General features: G+C 42.0%; 1 protein-coding gene across 1 annotated transcript in view; it reads left to right on the top strand.

Annotated features, from left to right (window-relative positions):
• The first annotated feature begins 1,300 nt into the window (after positions 1 to 1,300).
• The window catches only part of LOC101603243 (limbic system associated membrane protein), a 2,270,239-nt gene continuing 2,247,945 nt past the window's right edge, over positions 1,301 to 23,594 (top strand). Inside the window, exon 1 of the mRNA XM_045146785.1 lies at positions 1,301 to 1,655. Within this exon, the coding sequence (XP_045002720.1) occupies positions 1,589 to 1,655 (67 nt within the window). The 5' untranslated portion in view covers positions 1,301 to 1,588. The remainder of the gene's footprint in view (positions 1,656 to 23,594) is intronic.

Raw genomic sequence — 23,594 nt, forward strand, 5'->3', positions numbered from 1 at the left:
ATCTGGGGGTGGTCAAGATGGGAAAAATTAATCTCCAATGTACATGAAAAATGAGGAATTTCTGGAGATATCTGTGGTTGTCACAGTGAGGTGAGATGTTGCGTGGATATTATCTTTTCTGTATCTAAAGAACGAGGACTATGCCCACTCCCCCCAAAAAGATAGCCCAATGGATCATGTGGCTCAAACTATCAGTAAAGATTCAGATACAAGGAGGTACATTTAAGACTTTCCTACAACTTCACATTTTATAGTTCTGATGCTATTTCTCAACCATTGAAGGGCACAGATATCACATAGAGATGGTAGGTAAAGTCCATTTTATACCGAAAATGCAAATGTGTGCAAAAGGCTTGCCATGTAAGTGGCTTCAAACTTTATCCTGCACACTGTGATTCTCTTGTGTCTGAGTTCCCTCAGTTTGATTGCCGTTCAAGCAGCCTACTAAGTTATACATTCCTATTGACTAAATCTAGGGTTATCCTTGTCAAACACCACACTAGATCTTATTGAATGAGGACCTCATGATTTACACTCACGAAGGCCCTTTGAGATGACACAGGTCTCGCAGTTTGTTTGGAGGCGGGGGTAGGACGAGAAACCATGCAGCCCTGGCTCCAAAGCCCATGTCTTAGCCACTGTGCAAGGTGCTCCTGAGAGCTGTCAGGACAAATAAGCAGCAGATAAAAGATGCTAATGGGACAAAGAAAGTGTGAAGGACCCTGTGGTGCTCAAGTGGAGAAGGTCAGAAACGTTACAAATATCCCCAGGTACGTTTTGAAATAAGGGCAACCTCTGATGAATTGGTGAGCTCTGAAATGCAGCATGAAAATCAGGTTGGATGAGGCTTCAGACAGCCACCGGAATTGCAAGGTGGAGGTCATGGTGACATTTGAAGGAACATTCTTGGTATGTTGGGTAGAGAAGGATTCCAGAGGAAAAAAGGAAGTCATGGAGTAAGGAGTCAGTCGGGGTCCTACGTTCCAAGAAGAAAGAGGTCAGACCTTTGGATCCCAAGGTCAAGTCAAGGTCTGAGGAAGTCAAGAGGTTCTTCACCTGTGTCTGGAGCGAGCGAGCGAGCGAGCGAGGGAAAGAGAGAGAGAGAGAGAGAGAGAGAGGCAGCGAGCAAAGGGCACTTGGGCTGCTTTGGATGAACCAGGCGCACACAAGCAGTCAGGGCCAGGGCGCTGCGGGGATGTGAACACTAGATGGCAGTAGCAGGGCCCTTTTGGCTCGGTTCCCGGTCCTATAAGGCGCTGCTTGTTTAAGTACAGTCTCATTTAGTTGGAGCTGCAGGGGAGTGAGGGAGAGGAGGGTAGGAAAGAGGAGAGCGCGAGAGCTCGGGGGAGAAGGGCGCTCGGCTGTGTTGACACCAGGCGCAGGCTGCCCAGCATCCAGCCCCGGGAGCCCGGCGGCTCGCGCTCGGCAAGAGGAGAGCGAGGCTGAGCTGGGATCGGTCCGTCGTGCTGCAGGGATCCACGTCTGTCCGGGAGCTGCCCAGAGGCGAGAGCGAGCGGAGAAGCTCGGGTGAGCGAGGAGGAGGTGACGCCGGAGGAGCGCACGAGGGAGCACGGAGAGCGGCGGAGACATGAGGACCTACTGGCTGCACAGCGTCTGGGTGCTGGGCTTTTTCGTGTCTCTCTTCTCGCTGCAAGGTAAAAGGGGGGGGGGGGTTGTGGTGGGAATGGGGAGCCTGCGGCGACCTGGACCTGGCGGGTGGCCTGGAATCGGGTCCGAGGATCTCGCTGCGGGGGGGTGGGGGGGGATCCGCACCAAGCCGGGCTTATTGACAAGTGGTGCGAGCCAGGCGCGCGGAGCGTGCGGATGCGCTGCGGTGCCGGTGCCCGCGGTGCACCGGGAGCTGGAGAGCCCGCGGGGTGCGCGGGGCTCCGGGGCGGGGGGTGGTGGTGGTGGTGGGGCGTGCTGGCGGCCCTGGGGCCCCGCCGAAGGCTGCCCAGCCAGGCTCGGTCGGTTAAAAAAGTCCGTTGATGTTCGCTGTCCCCGCGCCCCGGTGCTGATCCCACTGCATTCCTGCTTCCAGGAGGAAATTGGCATTAACTTTAGGAGGAGGCTGGATAGCCGCTTGTCTCGCCTTGTTGGGTCTTGCATCTCTAGGCAAAATAACCTTACACATCCTTCTGCCCTTACATGTGGGAGGGTGTGTGTGTGTGTGTGTGTGTGAGAGAGAGAGTGAGAGAGAGAGAGAGAGAGAGAGAGAGAGAGAGAGAGAGAGAGAGAGAGAGAGGGAGAGAGAGAGAATGCGCCTGAGAATTCACGGGTTAATAGTCCCTACTGGCTCAGAATGGCCAAAGTGTTCATGCTTGGAGGACCGAATCGCTCCAGCTGACTGTTTACTTGGTAGACGCTTTGCTCCTCTGTTTGGAGAGACTGTAAAGTGAATTCATGAAGGTTGAAAAATGAAAACGCACACACACATACTCTTGGCGCTTCACTCCCAGGCTGGCCTCCACTTCCCTCGGGCGTGTTACACACAGTTGTTCCAGTGGAACACATCGTCTTCTGGGTCCATCCGTCAGCCTTTGCCCCCGGGGGTGCCAGCCTGGCACAGTTAGGCACGGAGGGTCTGCTCTGTTGCTCTGTGGGTGGCTCTGCTGCCCGGTGCTCAGGCATTCTGCCACCGTCACGACCTGCACTGGCTTAACATTTCTCCTGCCGCCGAACATGTAAGTCTCTTCACTCACACACGCACACACACATGTGTATGTGTGTGTGCGAGCGCGCGCACACACACCCTCTCGTGAACACTTAACTGTGAAGTGACCAGATTAGCAAACCCCTCTCGATTTTTCTTCTGACAGCTGGCTGATAATGCTACATTTGTGGCTCTCGTTTCTCATGGCTGGGAGATGTTTTGCGAGGCTGTGGAGCCCTCTTGCCAAATGAAAAGAGAATAGACTCCTAGATGTTTACTAACTAGTGGAAGCCTTGCATGCAAATAAATGCCATATCAAAGTTCTATTTTGGAATGCACTTAAGGGAATAGCTGGAACTCACCGGTCAGAAAATTACAAGTTACAGGTTCTAAAAACTTCAGCTCAGAACTCACCGACCCATTCCTTTCCGACCTAAATTGTGAGATCTTACAATGTCACGATTCTTCCACCCAACATGCCTTCCTGCGTGAGGAGTAGAATCCTAACCCAAGTTTGGGTTTCTATATTTCGTTCCTTCCCAGGGCTTGTTCTTTCAAAGACACTGCTCTGTGCTTTCCAGCCTAGCTCCTAATCAGCTCATTCACACGGAGTGAGATATTAGAGGCAATGTGAGGTCTGCACTGTGCCAACAGCCAGGGTTAATCCCTTTCCATCTTCTTCCATTTAACTCTAGGAACTTAGCGGTTCTGATAAAACGCTAAGAATCCAGTTCCTTTGTGCTTCCCTCAAGTTCGAACAAAGCTGTGGAATATTCATCAACAGCCACCAGATTGCTTGAGTGAAGGGCAAGACAGAGTGCTGAGCTGAAAGTAGACGGTAGTTCTGAAGCGTGGGAAGTTGGGTGGAGCACCACACTACCATATCCCAGTTCTCCCATTTAGAAAAGCCCAGCCACACGGTCTGCCTCAGCCAGACTAATTCTATCCAGAGCGGCAATTTGTTGAAATAGAGCAGTGTCATTGGAGGAAAGTAGTTTTTTTTCTTTCTTCTTCTTGGGGAATACTGTGATTTCCAAAGAGGAGTCTACAAGGTTTACAAGATAGAGTTCAGTGAAACATGGGAAATGGCCCCAGCTCTCAGGCCCTGTAATGGATGGCAGGGTCCATCCAGCTGAGACTTTGAGTAATGGGAAAGCATGAGAAGTGTGTACAGGTTTAAGAAACGCAGGGTCACAAACAACAGTTGTCATACATACTCTCTCCTTCTGCCATCATGGTGGGGATTCTGAGACTGGCTCTCAGACCTCATGCTCTGTGCTCCCCCCCCATCCATGAATGTACACACACACACACACACACACACACACACACACACTCACCACAGTGTCGGAGTATGAGGTCCTTTTAAATCCTCTCCAGCATGGTGATTTCTGCTGCTCTTCATTATCTCCATGGGTACCTAGATGAAAGATTTTATATATAGTGGATTCTGTTTGTGCAAAATGTTGAATGTAGTTTGCACCACGTGCTTCTGAGATGTCGGGGTATTTGCTTCATAATTTGGATTGGACCTAGAAGACAGCCTCTTCTGTCTATTACTCTGTGGCCACAGACAAATCTAAACTATATTGGCAAGCCTTCAGTAATAACTGTGTGCTCTTTCTCAGTGATGATGTAATGATTACTATCAAGATTTTGAAACCAATTATCTATAATATGTTTGTTAAGGTAAATGTACACATGAGTAAGAATGAACAATATTTCTTGTCCTTTCTCCAAATGCTCCATTGTACTTTCATAGATGATCATATTCATCCACACAGCTTCCTTGTGGTGTTGCTTGGGCTAACTTCTGACCTGTAAGTGATGATGATCTGACAAGGAGGTTACAGTGTGGCTTCATTCGCCGTGATCCTTGATATTCTATCAGCTGCACATTGTATTAATGGCACATAGTCTGTAAAGCATCTAGGATTCCCATATGAAACTTTTCTAGACATTTATGTTTGTACTGTTATCTTCTGCTTGCCTGTTTTTCAAGGTAAGGTTTCATTCTATCCCAAGCCGAGTTGGAGTTCACCATGTAGTTTCAGGGAAACCTCAAACTCACAGGAGTCTTCCTTCCTCTGCCTCCCAAGTGCTGGGATCAAAGGTGTGTGCCACCATGCCTGGCTGGAATATTTTAAATACTTATTTATGTATTTGCAAACACAGAGAGAAAGATAGACAGGGAGAGAGACAGAGAATGCACTGGCCAGGGCCTCTAGCCACTGCAAATGAATTCCAGGTGCATACACAACTTTGTGCATCTGCTTTTATGTGGGCACTGGGGAATCAAACCCAGGCCTTCAGGCATTGCATACAAGCCTCTTAATTGCTGATCCATCTCTCCAGTCTAGAATATACGCATATTTTTAAGGAATTGGGAAACTAATCTACAAACAAAACCCAGTCTATTCAGAATTGACCACTTGTGCTTGGTTTATTTTGAAGCCCTTGTTCTATTGGCACATATCTTGGCTGGGTCTTTTTGTCATCTGGCATCTGTCCCTTCCAGAGCCAGAGAGCAGGCACTGCTGTGCTCTGAGGTTGGCTCTGTTCTTCTTTTGGCATCTGGGATGCCAGTAGCTGTGTGCCCTTCGAGGACTGCAGAAATGATAAACTCCACTTGGCCCGCCCCACCCCCATTTCTGGTTCATTTGGCCATGAAGGTCACCTTGGCATCTGCCTGCAGCCATATTTGGACTGCTTAGTGGGCAGAAAAAAAAAAGAGAGAGAGAGAGAGGAGTGCTTATACCACATCATGGGCAGTGTGGCCAGGCCCCAAGAGGAGCAACACAGCAGCTGCTCAGTGAGGGAGCAGCAGACATGCCAGGATGTGACCATTTCCTACAACTACCAGGAGTGTGTTTCTAGAGCCATCTCTGTCTGACCCACTCGCAAGAGTACTGACTGCCCCCTTCCCACACGATTCCAATGCAGAAGAGGTGATAAGGCCTCTTCACTCGTCTTAGTTATCTTCATAAAACAGCTTAAAAAAATAATACCGTACAAAAACATTTACTTTTTTTGAGTTGAAGTTGTTTTTAATTTTATCTACTCAAGTGATTTAAATAGAGTCAAAAGGCCATCCTAATATCTAATTTTCTATTGTCAGAATCCCCAACAGTAACGGAGAACTAATTCATTGAGTACTGCCACAGTGTCCCCAAGTCCCTCTGTTTAAAATCACAGGAGAAAGACAATTGCTTTATATCCTATTTGTATTTCAAGAAGCAAAATTTTAGTACCACTACTAAAAATGAAACATTAGCATCCAGAAAAAAAAGTATCCTTTTTCTTTTGAGTATTTATTATCTTTCTATTTTTTTTTTTATAGAAGATTGAAGAGACCATGCTACAAAGTTGGTGATTGCTGTTCATTAAAATACAACCTCTGGCTCAGATTACCACTCTGAGGGGTCATTTACAAGCACTTTATTAATATATAAAGACACAGTAAATCCTAGAAGTAAATCAATTGTCCAGAATGCCTTGGGAGTTCTTTTATTCGTTTATTTGTTATGTGTCCACTGGAGAAGACTATGTTTCATTTTATACAGCCCTAGTCAGATCCTAAAGCTATCATGTCTAGGGCCATAGAGATCTTTTAAACTTTTGCCTATATAGTACGTTTTCCCTCACTGTGTTTCTATAATGAGTGGGATATTTAACTTAAGAAATAATTGTTCTTTTTAAAAATTATTTTATTACTAATTTGCAAGAGAGAAAAAGAGAGAGAGAGAGAGAGAGAGAGAGAACACTCTAGGGCCTTCCTCCACTATAACCAAATTCCAGGTGCATGCACCACTCTGTGCTTCTGGCCTTACATGGGTTCTAAGAAATTGAACCCAAACCATCAGGACTTGCAAGCAAGGATGCTTATCTGCTGAGCCATCTCCCAAACCCAAGAAATAATCTCTCTTATGTTATCCCTCATTTTCCGCTCTCTTCCTCCACCATGCGTGAAGGTAGGACACACTACTTGATTCTGAATTTCTTCTTCCAACATGAACCACACTTGTCTCAACAATATGGCAGGAAGGTACTTAACTAGAGAGAACAAGGGAACATACCAGAAAAACCTAGCTTGTATCTTGGAACTCATTAAAGTTTCCTGATCAAACACAGACAATCAGCTGACCCGAGTTTCACTTTTCCCAGTACATTGGACCCATGGTGCATGACATAGGTCACCATACGTGCTTTTCACATGGAAGAGCTTTCAGCAGTTTTGTTATTCGCTTCTGTTGAGAAAGATAAAGAGTTAAATTAAAAGGAATTACCTGGATCCTTGCCAGGGACCTAACATAATTTACCAGCATTCATATTTCTCTCTCTCTCTCTTCCTCTATTCCTTATTTTTATTTTATTTTTTCTCCTGTCATTCTCTGGATTTGGGTGTGAGTGCTAACTTACAATAAAGGGGAAAAACCAGTAGTGACAATGGGGTTACAAAAACTGACTTCTTCTTTTTTGCTTTGCTCAGAGGGTTGAAGCCAAAACACAACACCATAAAAAGATGAAACAATGTGCCTGTTTTTAATTCCTTGCTGACCAAACTTTGCTACGTTCTGATTTCCATAATTCTGCCACAGTGTTACTCAATATTTTAGCTTTCAGTACTGAGGAGTTGCTGAAAGGAGGAAGAAATGTTAGAGGACCTAGATTCCAATTAACTTTGTCACTGTGGCTGTGGATCTTGATGTGAATCATGGTTGCTTAGTAAACGAGAGTGCGACTCTTCAAGCTTAATCAATCTTGCTGATGTGGAAGCAGATGGGAACTCTGCTGCTCAGATAACCTCCATCCCTCCCCTTCTTTTAGGTCCCTCTTATTCATTTCAGTTTTTTTTTTTTGAGGGGGGAGTAAGGAAGAAATGGAGCTATGCTGGAATTGTTGACATGTATAGTTAATATATGTCTTCTGCTGGAGTGCTGATGATATTAAAGGAATTTCGTTAGGAGTCCCTTATAAATGGCCCTACAGTGTCATTTTTTTTTTTTTTTTTACAGTAAGTTGAAACTTTGTGTGGATACATCATGTGTTGGTAGCATCATTCCCCTCCTCCCCACAGTGTGATTTTTTTATTGCCTTACTTCAGCTGCAGGATTGAGTACATTTCAACTAACAATGCAGTTGAGTTTTGGAAGCAAATAAAAAGCCAAGTATATTATGAGGATGAAAAAGAATCTTAATATAAATATCTTCGGGCTGGAGAGATGGCTTAGCGGTTAAGCGCTTGCCTGTGAAGCCTAAGGACCCTGGCTCGAGGTTCGTTTCCCCAGGTCCCACGTTAGCCAGATGCACAAGGGGGCGCACGCGTCTGGAGTTCGTTTGCAGAGGCTGGAAGCCCTGGCACGCCCATTCTCTCTCTCTCCGTCTATCTGCTTTTCTCTTTGTGTCTGTCGCTCTCAAATAAATAAATAAATAAATAAATAAATTAATTAATTAATTAATTAAATATCTTCCCCAATGCAGGTGTCTGTCTCTATTTCTTGTCTTCAAAAAATGATGTGTCATCTCAGGGGTGGGCAGCCAGAGAGAGAGGCTCCTTTCTAACTCTTACTGGCAACCTTTATCCCTCCTCTGTGGTGGCCCTAGATGCTGCATTGCACCCCAAGGAGAGAACAGCAAGCTGCTAAGAGGAAGTCCAGATTGTTTCTGGATGAATTCAGAGGGGAGATTCAGCCTGGGTCAAGTCTTGTCCAGGCAGCCTTTGCGCAGCCAGCTTTCCTCTGGATTGGTGCTCTCTCTCTCTTTTTGCACAGCAAGCTGAGCTGCTTAGTGCTATGTACCTGCTCTGTGAGAGAGAAGACGGAGCCTACTGACCTAAGCGAGGCCTGTGCTGGCACATCAGAGGCAGGCTGGAAACTGATCCTACTAACGACTATGGTTTTGTTACTGAAATTTTAATTTCCTGTCTTTCCCATTAAGCAGTAGTGTGGTTTGTGCTGAGGAGGAAGAGTGGGCATTCTGCGGGTTCAAAGTTATTTTTGTGTGCATGATGTTAGCAGTGTGAAAGATGGGTAGTTATGTCACATAGTTTGGGTAGAAACAACATATATATTATAGAAAACTGGGTGGATATGCAAGAACCAGAACAAATATTCTTCCCTCTCTTTCTTATCATTTCCTTCCTCCCATAAATATTTACTAACCCTTATGCCAACACGCTCGTGTATTTTATAGCAAGGGAAACAGACACACACTTAAAAGATAACAAATTAATTAGTATTGTCATTGAATATAACACATAAGAGTTTATGGGTATCATGACAACTTATTTTCATGTAAACTTTGCTCAGATTGGGGAGTTAAGTAGGGCTTTCATGAAGGAACTGACCTCTAACTGGAGTTGGAATGATGAGTTTAGAAATGTAGGGAAGGGTACAAGCACATCTGCACTAGCCAAGCAGAGGCTTCCCAAAGCTCTGGAGTACAACAGAGACCAGCAGGTACCAGGGACACAATGATTGGACAGGCTGAGTGCAAAGAGCAAACTGCAAAGAAATACGGAAGGCAACCCTGAGTGATGCAGTGGACCTAGAGGACTAGGTGGAAGGTATGTGGCTGTCTTTATGGGAGGAGAGCCATGAGGGAAGGTTTTCAGAATATTCACTTTTTAAGCTATTTTATTGACACCTTCCATAAATGCAGACAATAAGCCATGAGAATTCCTTCCCACCACATCCATCTTCCCCTCCCAATTAACCATCCCATCGCATCCCTTCTTATTTCCAAGTAGTCTCTCTTGTCTTTTGATGTCATCATTGTTTAACCTCCTATTATGAATATCATGTGTAGTTAGTGTCAGGCACTGTCAGTTCTAGGATATCAAGGCTATTTTGTGTCTGGAAGACAGCATGTTTTTTTTCAGCAGACTTATCCTTCCTCTGCCCTTATATTTCTTCTACCACCTTTCCTGCAATGGACTCTGAGCCTTGGAGGATGTGCTAGAGATGTTAGTGTTGAGCATGCCCCTGTCACTTCTTCTCTCAAGCTATGGTCAATTTTTGAGTCATCCCACTGGTCACCACTATCTGAAAAGAGAAGCTGCTCTAATAAAAAAGTGAGAGTAGCATTAATATAGGTCACAAACATTAGTATTTAGAGGACAGTTTGGTGGGCTTAATATATTCATTTAGATAGAAAACAGTAGTCATTTCTCTGCTAGGGCTTATTATTTTCCCAACTATAGCCTTTTGATTAAGTTTCCAGTGCCAAGCATGTGTTCTCTCTTGTGGAGTGGGCCTTCAGTCTAATCAGAGAGGGAGTGGTTTCTATGTAACAGGCATGCTACCATTGGTTGCACCAGTTGGCACGTGTGGCCTGCCTGGCCAGACATATGGCTTTCAGGGTACACTGCTGGTTAACCCTATTTCTCTCTCCCATCCTTAGTCATCAGAGAAATGAAAATTAAAACTACTTTGAGGTTCCATATCACTCTAGTCAGAGTGGCTATTATTTAAAAAATGGTAATAAATTCTGGTGAGGGTATGGAAAAAACCAACAAAAAAAAAGAACCCTATTACACTGTTACAGGGAATGTAAACTGGTATAATAACCATTGCAGAAATCAGTGTCGAGGTTTCCGAGATATCTAAAAATAGATTTACCATATGGCACAGCTATACCACTCCTTAGCTTATAATGTATGGACTCTACCCATTACAATAGAGATATTTGCTGTTCTAAGTTTATTGCTGCTCTATTCACAATGGCTAGGAAATGGAATCTGCCAAGATGTCCTTCACTGGATGAATGGATAATGAAGATGTGGTATGTTTACACAATGGAGTCTTATTCAGCTACAAAGAAGACTAAAATTATGAAATTTTCAGGGAAATGGATGGATCTGGAAAAGATTATATTAAATGAGGTCAAACAGGCCCAGAATGCCAAATACCGCATATTCTCCCTCATATGCAGATGCTAGTTTCACAGATTGAGATTTGTATGTGAATCATAGTGAAAGTCAACAAGTAGAGGTCAGGAAGCTAGGAAGGGGCCATAAAGGAAGAAGAAGAAAAGAGGAATTAAGGAAGGGTATTTTAGATATGGAAGTAGAGGGGCAGAGTACTGGGGGGTGGAATGGTTTAAGTGAGATCAGGGAAGGGAGAGAGAAGAGGAGGGATGCGAGGATGGTTAATCAATTTAAGAGGTTATGTATAAGCCATATGGAAATGTACCTTCCTTGCTAGCCAATACTATATATGTTAAGAAAAATAAAAATAGAGATTTGGCAGAAGCATCCTATGGAGGTAGATAATGGTGTGCCCCAAAGCCACAGATTACTAGTAGAAAAATTTCAGTGCCAGGGGTGGAAAAATCTTCTAGTGAGTCATTGGCCAGGGAGGCGCCTTATGTCCCCAAAACAATACAGGCATTGCCAAGGCTCGTTTGTGCCTAGCAGAAGTGGATGGTAAGACCTTACTGCTGAAGACTCCACATGCTTGGGTTAGAGGTCACTGAGAAATCAAGCTAGAGCTGAGCTGGAAACCTCTCCCCTGTTGACTAAGAGTCAGAATGATGGAAAAAGCTATGCAGCACCCGAGTCGTACATTTGTAGAAGAGCTGCAGTGTGGGCAAAGGATGAGTTTCACCAGAAAGAAGCCTGTTCAGAAGAGGCTCTTATAAAGTAAGAGCGATAAGGGTTGCTCTGACTTAAGGTCGAAGCATTGGTGACAGACTGAATGCTTTGATGAGAAAGTCGCAGGCACAATCTTCAGCTTTTGATGAGGGAAGATCTCTGAACAGCTACTGCAGGTTAGGTACGGGATACAAAGTTTACAAGTTCAAATGGTCATGCATAGATATTACCCATTATTAACAAGTTCATAATTCTGTTCTACTGCTGAAGAAAGAAGTTTAAAGCCAGTGAGACAGGACTTTCCCTTGGAGCCCAAACTTCTGCCTGCAGATCCAGGTTCCATCATATACTCTGTGCTGTCTACTCTCACCAGCAGCGAAAACGGGGACAGCGCACAGAATTAAGGAAGAACTCATGTTTGACTCACCACCTGGGTGGGCTCGGAGGGCAAGTCACTCTTTGATTCTGGAAGTAATCTCTAAGGTATCTTTGAGCTCAGAAATTTAGATGAGTGCGTGATTTTACTTTAATTTTGGAGAAGTCCAGCCTTAATTAGTAAAGCAATGAAATTAAATACTAGTTTTAAAAGCAATGTATATTTTATTACATTAAAACACATACAGGGAAGCCCAGTTCGTTACGCTGTATGGCAAACTTCCTCCGCGTTGAAAGGTGTCAACATCCAGTGCCAGCTTTATCAAAATCAGCTCATGAGAGAAGGTGTGGGGAAGGGCATTAGCCCCCCACCCCCCGCACCTGAGACTCAGTGCCCCTTGTGCCAGCTGCATACAATAAAGCATGGCCTCGGGGGGAGATAGGGCATAGGGGGCACAAAAGAAATAAAAGAACAAGGGGTTCCATGGATTGTTTCTTTAGGGCCTCATGCTCTGTAGGTAAGCCCTCACCCTGAGGCTGAGGGAGGAGCGTCCTGAGGATAATCCCAGTATACTGAACCCCATGAAGGTGCTGTACTGTGGACATGGAGTTTCCAGAAGCAGCCACAAGGAAGTCACCATTCAGGGTAGGATGCAGCCTCTTGGTGGTGAGTCTGCTCTGGGGCCCCCATGCTTCTTCGGTAAGCTCTCACCCAGAAGCCAAGGTGGCAGCATCCAAGGAGTGATTTTGACACAGGAAGCCCCATCAAAATGGCTATTTTGGAGGTTCCACATTCCTGTAGGTAACCCCTCCCGATGCTCTGGAAGTGACCCCCAATAAGCTCGTTGATTCACTGAACTGGTATTGGGGTAACTGTACCTTAGTCTACCACCCGAGCCCTATTTGGGGCGAAGACATGTGTTTGCATCTCCTTAAGGGAAAAGTTTCCCTTACACCTAACAAGATCTTTTGAAGGAAACTATCTTGCTGACCTATTCATTTTAGATTAGATTAAAAATGAGCTGATCATGTTGTCATTGCTTGCAGTCGTATTTATTTACAACTGAGTCACTAACATCCTCACATCAGCTCTTTTTGACACACATTATATCTTATTTATGTAGTAATTTACACAACAGGGCACTAACTTAATTCAATATGAATTTTTAAGTGATCAATATTCCTAAAAAAATAGTTCCCTAAAGTCCATTAAATGAAATATTATAAAGTATAAAGCAGACTGATTGAGAAAACAAATACAAAGAGACTGTGGGCTAGTACTCTGTCGTGGACACAGAATCAAGCCTGGAATCAAAGAATCGGAGGGTTTACTGAGAGCAGAGGAAGATAGATGAGAGATGCTTTCATTGGGAGAAACACTCTGCACAGAGGAAAGAATACTTGTTCTGTTTACGGGTTGTAGTACAGGCTCTGGTCTGACTAGAGTTAAGGGCTCATCTTGGGAAGATTGCAAAAGATACCTTGAGACACAGGGTGAACCTTGGATGCCAGACCAAACCATTTGTGCTTGATCCTCAAGGAAATAAAGGGCCTTTGATTCGAGCAGGAAGGAAGAGACATGAAGGAAATGCTGTTCCTTGGAGATTGATCTGATTCTTGGATACCATTTGCATGCACAACAAAGAGTCACATCTAGCCCTTGTCTCTTTTTTAATTACAAACTGCAAAGGATATCTTTTTTTTTGTATAGAACCCACAAATATGTAAGGCAAAAGTGCAAAATTTTTTAAGTCAATAGGGTCACATGATGGAAGTTAAAATTCTATCTTGTTCTTGGGAACATACGTGTATATAGATGCTCTAGGATGACTAACAGGAACATTTCTGTGTTAGGATTCACGCATGCATACTAATGAGGTGATCAGGAGGTAAGGATGTGTGTGCACGTGGGGGTGATTTATAGTTCGTAGTACATGATGAGTGGGTAGAGAGAGGAGAGCATTTCCTAGATTGCTGGGTTTCCGATGTAGACCATCTGTTTAGTTCTGTTCGTGTATAATATATGGTGAGAAAATATTGTTAAATAAACCTTGGCAACACTGAAGGAACTTTGAAGCACTTCCCATTGCATTCAGAAGCAAAGCTTGCTCTTATACATGTATATTCTTAGAATGAGTGAAGCTACAGTTTTCTCTGGTGTGCTTTAAAGGATCATTTGTCTTTTTAGAAAGTTATCAGTACAAATTAATCTGTTCATTGTAGAAAATAGCTAAACTCCACAGAATATGTGCATGAAAACAGCAAAATAACCCAGATTCTTAATACCCAGGAAACCCTTATTAATCACTTTGTTGTATTACATTCCTAACTCCTTCTCACCCCAGACATACATATTTATAAGTTATAAAACTAGAATTTTAATTTACATATACCTTTTGATTGACTTTTGTATTTTAATTGCATATAATGAAATATTTTTCTCTACTATTAAATATTCTTGTACAACATTACTATTAATGGTTGAATAGTGTCTGGTAGCATAATTTATTCATAAATAACTGATTCTTGAGAGTAATTGTAGTGAATGCTTTTTATTTTTAAAATAGGAAGATATTACATGATGTCATCCACAATTAATTTGGTCTTGTTTTGTGAACACAGAGGTTTTTTGTTAGCTTAGGAAAATGTAAATATCTAGCAAGATGAGCCAGTTTTATTTATTTATTTATTTATTTTGGTTTTTTTGAGGTACGGTCTCACTCTGGTCCAGGCTGACCTGGAATTAACTCTGTCGTCTCAGGGTGGCCTGGAACTCATGGCAGTCCTCCTACCTCTGCCTCCCGAGTGCTAGGATTAAAGGCGTGCGCCACCACGCCCGGCTCCAGTTTTATTTCTTACTACCAAATTTATGTTGGCTTTCCTGCAGTAGCATATTCTGGGTGACGCTGTTCAGTGAAACACCCTATTACAGAGCCTGTCATCGCCTCACAAGTACTTGTGGGCTCATAGCCACTAATGCTTTATGATGTACCGTCCCATATGTTATCTCTGTGAGGCAGCAAGGAAGCTGAGTGTTGGGCACTTGCATGCAGAGCATGCAGGGCAGCACCTAGAAGTCTCCAGAGAGCTCTGAGAATTAGTTGTTGGTACTCTTTGACAGTCATGGTTATGTAGTCTCCTTGAATACTTTTTGTTTTGAGGTAGGATCTCACTCCAGCCCAGGCTGACCTGGAATTCACTGTGGCGTCTCAGGGTGGCCTCGAACTCTCAGCGATCCTCCTATCTCTGCCTCCCAAGTGCTGGGATTAAAGGTGTGCACCACAAACCACAATGCCCGGCTTCTTCCTCCTTTTTTTTTTTTTTTTTTTTTGGTCAGGGCTTATTCTCTTTTACAGATGAGGAAACTGACACTGTACATGGCTTAGTAGTGTGCGTGAGATCAAATACCATCGGCGGAGTGTTGAGCCCTCTCTTCTACTTCCTTGTCTGGTATCCACTCTTCTTTACTGTGCTGCTTCTGGTTGGGGCCCAGCTTCCTTTTGTCTAACGGTTTTCGATGGGATCTCACTTCATTATGAAACGGAGGTTCACCTGGCTTTGGTTCCAGGCATCGGGATAGGGAAACCTCTCTGGCAAATGTTAACTTGTTTGGAATTTGTGGCACTTTAAAAGCACATCGGCATCGATCGACAATCTGAAGGGCTCACCTCTGTGTTCCTTTTAGAATTGGTAGATGGATGTCATCCAGGAGGGATGACTCAGCTACATTTGGTTTGTCAGATTGTTTTCAAAAGCACATCTGCTTAATATACTTTGATTTGACTTCCCTTTGAAATACAAAAGAGGTAATGACCTTGAGGAAGATTAGGGCAAAAGAAGAATCTAGTTCCTTTGGCTTTTACCTCTTGCCCTGGCAGATATGCATTCTCCGTATGCTTCGAAGGAGCTCACCTGCTCCTCCCCTTGAGAATCTTCCCTTAGTCTCTGTGGGCCATCCTGTTTCTTTTTACACCCATAAGTTGTATTTGAAGTACCACATCTTGTGATCCCCCACTGATGTATCTCACAATCTGTTTATATTGGCATATATATATGTCTGTAATTTCCCTCTGACTTTTTTTAAAAAAAATATTTTCTTTTATTTATTTGTAAGCAGAGAGAGAGATAGAAGCGAGACACACAGAAAGAACAGTCATACTAGGGCCTCTAGCCACTACAAATGAACTCTGCATTTGGCTTTATATGGGTGCTGGGCATCAAACTCAGGTCATCAGCTTTTGCAGGCAAGCACCTTAACTGCTAAGCCAGCCCTCCAGCCTTCCCTCTGACTTTTACCATTTATTCTAGGTTACGCACTTGGAGATAAAGGACATTGGCATCCATATGTAGTCAAAGCTTTATTTATCTATTTTTTCTAATGAGCTTTAAAACTCTTTGTGTGTTATTTATATTTATAGTGTGTCCTTACTAATGATGTCCTTATGACACTGTGACTTTTTCTCAAATTAGTGTTTGGATTTCCCTCTTCATCAGTAAGTGGGAATGAGTTTTGTTACACACGGCCTTTCCTAAGCTAATGTTGCAGCTTCCTTCTGGATGCCTATCTACCTAGTTCAGTCTGTGTCTATTGCAGCTAGCAAGGGGACTCTACTAGACTCGTCTTTTAGTTTTGAAATCTTAGTAGTTTTCTTCCTTTAGTTTAAGTAAACACAAAGTCCTTGGATTACTAAAATATACAATTTTATACAATTTTTTTCTTTTTTGTTTTTAGACACAGAGAGAAAGACAGATAGAGGGAGAGAGAGAGAATGGGCGCGCCAGGGCTTCCAGCCTCTGCAAACAAACTCCAGATGTGCGCGCCCCCTTGTGCATCTGGCTAACGTGGGACCTGGGAAAACGAGCCTCGAACTGGGGTCCTTAGGCTTCACAGGCAAGCGCTTAACTGCTAAGCCATCTCTCCAGCCCAATTTTATACAATTTTAATAAAAACTAACTTTGTTATCCTAACACATTATATCTCCTAGTTGACATACCTCAGTTATTTAGCAATAAAATGTCTAACCCCAAATATTCTGTAAAATTAATGCATTTGCATTTTCAATACTTGTATATTTTATCTTATTTCAAATTCTCTATCTTCTTCCTGGTTAGCTCTTTCACAGTCTTAAACCCTTGTGGAATGTGTCTATGTCTTCATTTCTTTTCTTGCTGCTCTTATTGTAGATTGAATTATCTACTGTTAAAAGCATTACTACAGGGCTGGAGAGATGGCTTAGCAGTTAAGCGCTTGCCTGTGAAGCCTAAGGACCCCGGTTCGAGGCTCGGTTCCCCAGGTCCCACGGTAGCCAGATGCACAAGGGGGCGCACGCGTCTGGAGTTCGTTTGCAGTGGCTGGAAGCCCTGGCGTGCCCATTCTCTCTCTCTCTGTCTCTCTCTCTCTCTACCTGTCTTTCTCTCTGTGTCTGTTGCTCTCAAATAAATAAATAAAAAATTAAAAAAAAATTACTACAGATCTCTAATCAGGGTCATAGTCATCATCTGCTTACGTTGTGGGAAGAAGTTTAGGGTTCTTTCACTCACCCAGAAATTAGTGTGAGTGTGGGGAAACCTGAAATGCCAGATCCAACTTAAGCGACCCAATATCTTTTGGATTTAATTTCATCATGTATATCAGAAGCTTTTCAAGAGACTAACTGGTCTTTCCAATGCCCCATTTTTTAAAACATAATGGGTATGTTTTCTGTAATGTATTAATATACTGAAATCAAGGCAAAATTTTATTTCATAATCCATGGGAAGGTAATTTCAAAGTGCCTACGAATTGGTCAGATACATCCAAGAATATTACTCAACAACGAAATCTGGGTAATTTGAGAGTAATTCTGTGATGTGTAAGAAAACCTAGTCCAAAGACTTTTGAACTCACTTGGGTCTACCATCCTACACTATATGTAGCTGTTCACAGGGGGAATGGGAAGATTAGAACATGACTATTGTAAGGAATTTATCTTTCCTTAAAGCTTTCAAAAGAGGTAGTAGTAGTAATAATAATAACAATAATAATAAATATGCAGTGTTTTCTCTGTTTTATTCTCAGTTTTATGATGATTCTGATGCTTATAAAATGCATCCCAGGGAAAAAGAAGTCCCCAAAGCAGAGGTAATTAGGAATTTCTATCTTACGTGTAGTCCAGACCCGTCATTGTTATTCAAAGTAGAAACACATTAAGGAGTCAGTGGCTTAGTTCAGGCTCCATAAGGAAGAGATCAGCCTGGCTGAAATGAGGTTTGGAGAGGGTTGTCTATGTGCTCTACTTTACTTTTCCTAGCTAGGGTATCTTTTTCTAGGCTTTGCGTGGGCCACTAGACTCAATGTCACTCTTGTCTAGGACTCTTCAGTTACTATTTCTGAATTTGTATCCATGTATATCTATATCTATATCTATATCTATATCTATATCTATATCTATATCTATATCTATATCTATATCTATCTATATCTATATCTATATCTATATCTATATCTATATCTATATCTATATCTATATCTATATCTATTTCTATATATATATCAATAATTGATCACTTGAATGAAATAGGCAAAGCGCCTTTCCTCATTTGTGCCATGTTTTGTGACTAGATCAAATGCTGTCTTCTCCTTTCAGTATCTTGCAAGGAGCACTCCCTGTTAAACAGTCACCTCCCAAACTGTCAATAGCTTCGGTACATACCCAATAGATTCAAGTAGGAATTATGGGTTGGGTTGAAGTTTATAATATTGTTAAATAATTTCCATAATCATGTCCCCTCCCTATCCTTTTTGTTGAAACTTTTTAAAAAAATTTTTATTTATTTATTTGAAGGCGACACACACACAGAGAAAGACAGATAGAGGGAGAGAGAGAGAATGGGCGCGCCAGGGCTTCCAGCCTCTGCAAACGAACTCCAGACGCGTGCGCCCCCTTGTGCATCTGGCTACCGTGGGACCTGGGGAACCGAGCCTCGAACCGGGGTCCTTAGGCTTTACAGGCAAACACTTAACCACTAAGCCATCTCTCCAGCCCTGTTGAGACTTTTTTCAGCTTGACTATTTTGTCTTTAGTGAAAAATCTGTTCTTGTCCATATTTTGGGTGATTTATGCAAATATACTGCTCTGGAACTCCCATTACAGAGCTTCAGATTCCATTTGTGTGACAGGACATCTCAGAAATGATGGGCTACACCAAGTGAGCACTCAGCACTTGCCTTTTCATATATGAAAGGAGATAGAAATTTACTCTTCATTCCTCATGTGAGAATCAGGTTAGGAATGGTCTCCTTATATCGGCCTTTCAAAACCTGCATGGAATTCTAACAAGTAGGACCAGACTTCATGGAGTACTGTTGCTAGGAAGAGAATGACAGATCGCAGATACAGGCTTCACGGTGTCCGAAAGTCACAGAGAGGAGGGTCAGGAAAGGATTCTACCACCTGGATTTCAGCCTACTTATTTATTTATTTTTGCATTGCCTCGGATTTATTGGTCATTTTAATTGCATTAGAGTGTGATAACCTATGGGGGATAATGTTAGCAGACCTCCAGAGGAAGCCTAAAACTGAGGATGGTAACAAACTCGATATATGTGTATGTATATGTACATATAAATATATACACATACATATATGTATGTGTGCATTTCCCAGCCCTTTTAAAACACTACTAATTCTATGATGATTTAAACCTGTTAACTCATGTAATCCTGTTATGATTATTAGCATGCTAGTGAACCGAAGCATACAGGAGTTTGAGCTTCACTCAGCTAAAACTGGACTGAGCTGAAGCTACGCTGTCTTATGATAAAGGAGACTGAGTACACGGCTATGATTTTCTAAAGAAACAAGGATTACCTCTTTCTTCATTGTCCCAACAATGTTGACATATGTTGTCATCACGAGCGCACGTTCTAAGTGACTTACAATATTTCTGTATCTTCATTCAGTTCTCTAAATGACCTCTGTGGACTTGCTTAATCAGCACACCTCCTGTCATTAAGTACAACTGAAATTCATGAGATGTGAAGCTGTTTGCTGAGAACTGGAAGAGGAAATGGTGATGAGGGTGGCTGTAAGGTGATGAAGGTTCTGTGGCTGGTGAGGTGTGGTTGGTTGTGTAGCTCCAAGAGACAAGGCAGAAGACATTTACTGAGAAAAACTCTGGGGAAGTAGCCTTTTAATACAAGGGCTCAGCTTTTAATACCAGCTGTTGTAGCGGAGAGAATATTTGACATTGTGTGTGGGAGAGAAAGAAAAAAAAAAAAAAGCATACATATCTTTTGAGTAAACAGGGTCAGTCTTCCAGGTAGCATTCAGCCCAGAAAATATTCTTTTCTCTGACAGAGCCAAGGACTTGTCGAAAATTTTCCATCCATAGTAAGAAGACAGTTCAAGATGATATTGTGAAAAGGCATCCCTTTTAATATTTGTTATATGACAGAAGGCAGCAGCTAAAATCATTCTTCTTGGATAATATTTAGTTCAGATCAGATTAAATATATTATTTGGGCTATGGTAAAATAGATTTCAGAAGTGAAAAGGAATTTGTAGTCATATGTTTTAGATATTAATGCATGCACATTATTATATGGCTGATGCTCCCTGCCTCATAGGGCTGTTTAGAGGATTAAATCATGTTGCTGAAAAACGTCAGAGTATCATATGAAATTAGGCTCTCCCCATAACTAAATATCTGTAATTTTGATACAATATCCATTTAGTGGTATTGTCCTTTTGAATCGACAGTGTGTGATGCCTGAGGATGCTACAAATAAGAATTCTCTATTAATTCAGCAGAAGAGACTGACTGATGTGTAACCTTTACTTGCTTTCTCAAATAAAGATGTGCCTGGTTGTTTACAGCACTGTCAATGTTTATTCAGTTCTACTTCTTAGATTCCACATCTCCCCAAGCCTCTGCCTTAAAAGGCTTCCCTTCCCTGGATCCTTGTAAACATGACTTGCTTTTCTGTCAGTGTTTTTTTTTTTTTTTCCCCCTTTCTCTTTCAACAATCCACAGCTCCTCCACAGTGTTTGAAGTTTGGCTTCTGTGGATCTTTGAAGGCTGGTTTCATCTTCCCAGCCTGTGAAAGTCCCTCTCCACATCATCATGGAGCTGCTGCAGGATCTTGCTGTCAGCCAGGCTCTGCACATGCCCTGCCTGGATGAGCAGGAGGGTTGGGAAGAGCATTTCTTCTAGCATGGTACCACTGAATTGTAGACAAGGTACCAACAAATTGGAACAGTCAGAAGATGGCTCCCATGTAGAATGAGTGACTTGAACAGCAACTGGAAGTTGAAGCAGGGCTGAGCTAGTGAGAAGTTTTTCTCTCTTGACTGCTTGACTTTGGGAAATAAACATTTATTTGTTTGTTTTTAAGGAGAGAGGGAGGAAGAAAGAACGAATATGAATGGGTGCACCAGGGTTTCTAGTGGCTATAAGCAAAACCCAGATGCATGTGCCTCTTTGTGTATCTGACTTTACATGGGTACTGGAGAAATAGAACTTGGGTTGTTAGGTTTATCAGATAAGCTCTTTACGTACTGAGCCATCTCTCCAGCCCCTTGATTTTTTAAAATTCATTTTATTTTATTTATTTATTTATTTATTGGTTTTTGGAGGTGATGTCTCACTCTAGTTCAGGCTGACCTGGAATTCACTATGTATTCTCAGGTGGCCTTGAACTCTCAGCAATCCTCTTACCTCTGCCTCTCAAGTGCCAAATTAAAGGTGTGTACCACCACACCCTCCCCTTGATATTTTAATTATAATTTTAAAAATATTTCTCTTTTATTTATTTATTTGAGAGAGAGAGGGGGAGGGAGAGAGAATTGGCATGCCAGGCTTCTAGCCACTGTAAATGATCTCCAGATGGTTGTACCTTGTGTATCTGGCTTACATGGGTTCTGGGGAGTTGAACCTGTTACCTTAGGTTTGGCAGGCAAGTGCCTTAACCATTAGGTCATTTCTCCAGCCCCTAATTATAATTTTTGAGGGAGTTCACCTTGAAAGTTTCTCCTCATGGGTAGATGAGCCTTTATTTATTTGTCTGGTGATTTTTTTTAAATAATGACATTTTATTCTCTACCCTGCCTCTCAGGCCAGGAGAGTCTTATAAATTTTCCCTTCTCTACCTGACACACCAAAGTTCTCATTTCAAGTAATTTTTTGCCTTATTGTTCTGTAAATAAGACTTGACTTACCTTTAACCTATTTTTCCCAACTCCAAGTTGGTTTTATTACACAGAGTCACTGCAACTCCAAGGCTATTGATGACCCTGAGAACAGTAACATACGACATACACCTGTGTACTAGGAGTGATGGCTGTTTAACAGGAAAGGCAACAAAAGGGCTATTTTACGGTGTATCATGGAAGTGTTGCACATTACTTCTGATCATATTTAGTGTTACAGAACTCAGTCATGTGGTCACATTGGAAATGTTGTCTGTGCTAGGCTCCAGATATGTGATGAAACCCATGCTGGTAAATTGTACTTACTTCTACAATAACTCCTATTTTACACATATGTCCTTTGAGGTTCTTATGAGAGAATTTTATTTATCAAATTTTTGCTGTGTAATATGTCTCCCTGTAAGAGATAACCACAAAATAGATAAAAACCAGTATCACTCTGATAACCTGCCAAATGGTTAGATATTACATTTGGTCTATATTTCAACATGTTTTCCAAAAGGACAGTGGTCACCATACAAAACAAGACATATGCCACTTGACAATAAACACCTGAACCTCATTTGGATATCTGACCCTTAATTCCCAGGGTCTTGTTTCAGAGACTTGTGTGATGGTCTGGCCTACAGTGCTCTTCCAGAGAAGCATGAGGCAAACACGGGATCGCTGTCACCCACGGCAGAGACCTTCACGTCCATCCGTGCCATTTCCCTTCACTCTCACCTGTCACTGTGAGGAGCCCCCTTCCTCTATTTCTAAACCAACTGTTGTAAAGGAGTTTCCAACTACATGGTATATTGCATCCAGGATAGAAGATTGAATGAAAAGGGGAGATACCTGACCCTATATATTGGTTAATATTTATCATAGAACATCTCAAAACTAATTTTTGATTACCATACATAAAATATACAAAAATCTTAATTTTTCTCAACTATAAAAACTGAGACAGGTGCTGGGGTATGATCCTACAAGCTCTGTGTTCATCACAAAGGTTATCTGTTGACTCTGAATAAGCATAGAGTTAAGTTTGGTAATCAATTATAATGGAAGTAAGTTTCTATCCGCACCTAAAATTATTTGTCATCAAACACTAAATCACAACTATATTCAAGATTCCAGTTAGCGCTGAACACATTAGAACCATGTCTATTGTGTGGAAGAGGTAAACACCTTACCATACAATTATTAAGCAATGGAGAAACTAAATTGATTTATGAATTAAAAACTAATTCATTAAAATAGTACTCAAGAAATCAAGGTCTATTAATGAAAATCTTGCAGTAAATTATTTTAGCTTTTTTCCATCTTTTGTATATATCCTTCCTAGCTGGAAGTGATTTACACCATAATGCACCCTTGTTTGGGAAACAAACTTATTGTCCTTTTATTTAGAATGTTACTATATTAAATAATTTTGGAGCAGATCCTACTATCCTGTTTTTTCTAATGATCTATAAGCCAAGTTAAATGAAACTCAACCACTCCATATTGTATAATTTTAACTAGCTACATGAATAAAGGGAGTTTGGGAGACATCCAAATAGGATTTATGGAGGTTCATATTCTGTCAGATTCCCCTGCTTTATATGGATGCTGCCATGTTCTCAGAAAGAATTTATAACTGCAATAGAAAAATGAATGGCTATTGATTATTTTAGTAACCCAAACTAATTGACATATAAAGCTTTGTAAATTTCTTTAGATATGGTTGAATATAAATTAAAAACTAATTAAAGCAGAGACTTATGAGGACTCCATCTCCAATTCCGTGGTTTGCATG

This window comes from Jaculus jaculus, chromosome 4 (assembly GCF_020740685.1).
Source record: "Jaculus jaculus isolate mJacJac1 chromosome 4, mJacJac1.mat.Y.cur, whole genome shotgun sequence".
Lineage (NCBI taxonomy): Eukaryota > Metazoa > Chordata > Mammalia > Rodentia > Dipodidae > Jaculus > Jaculus jaculus.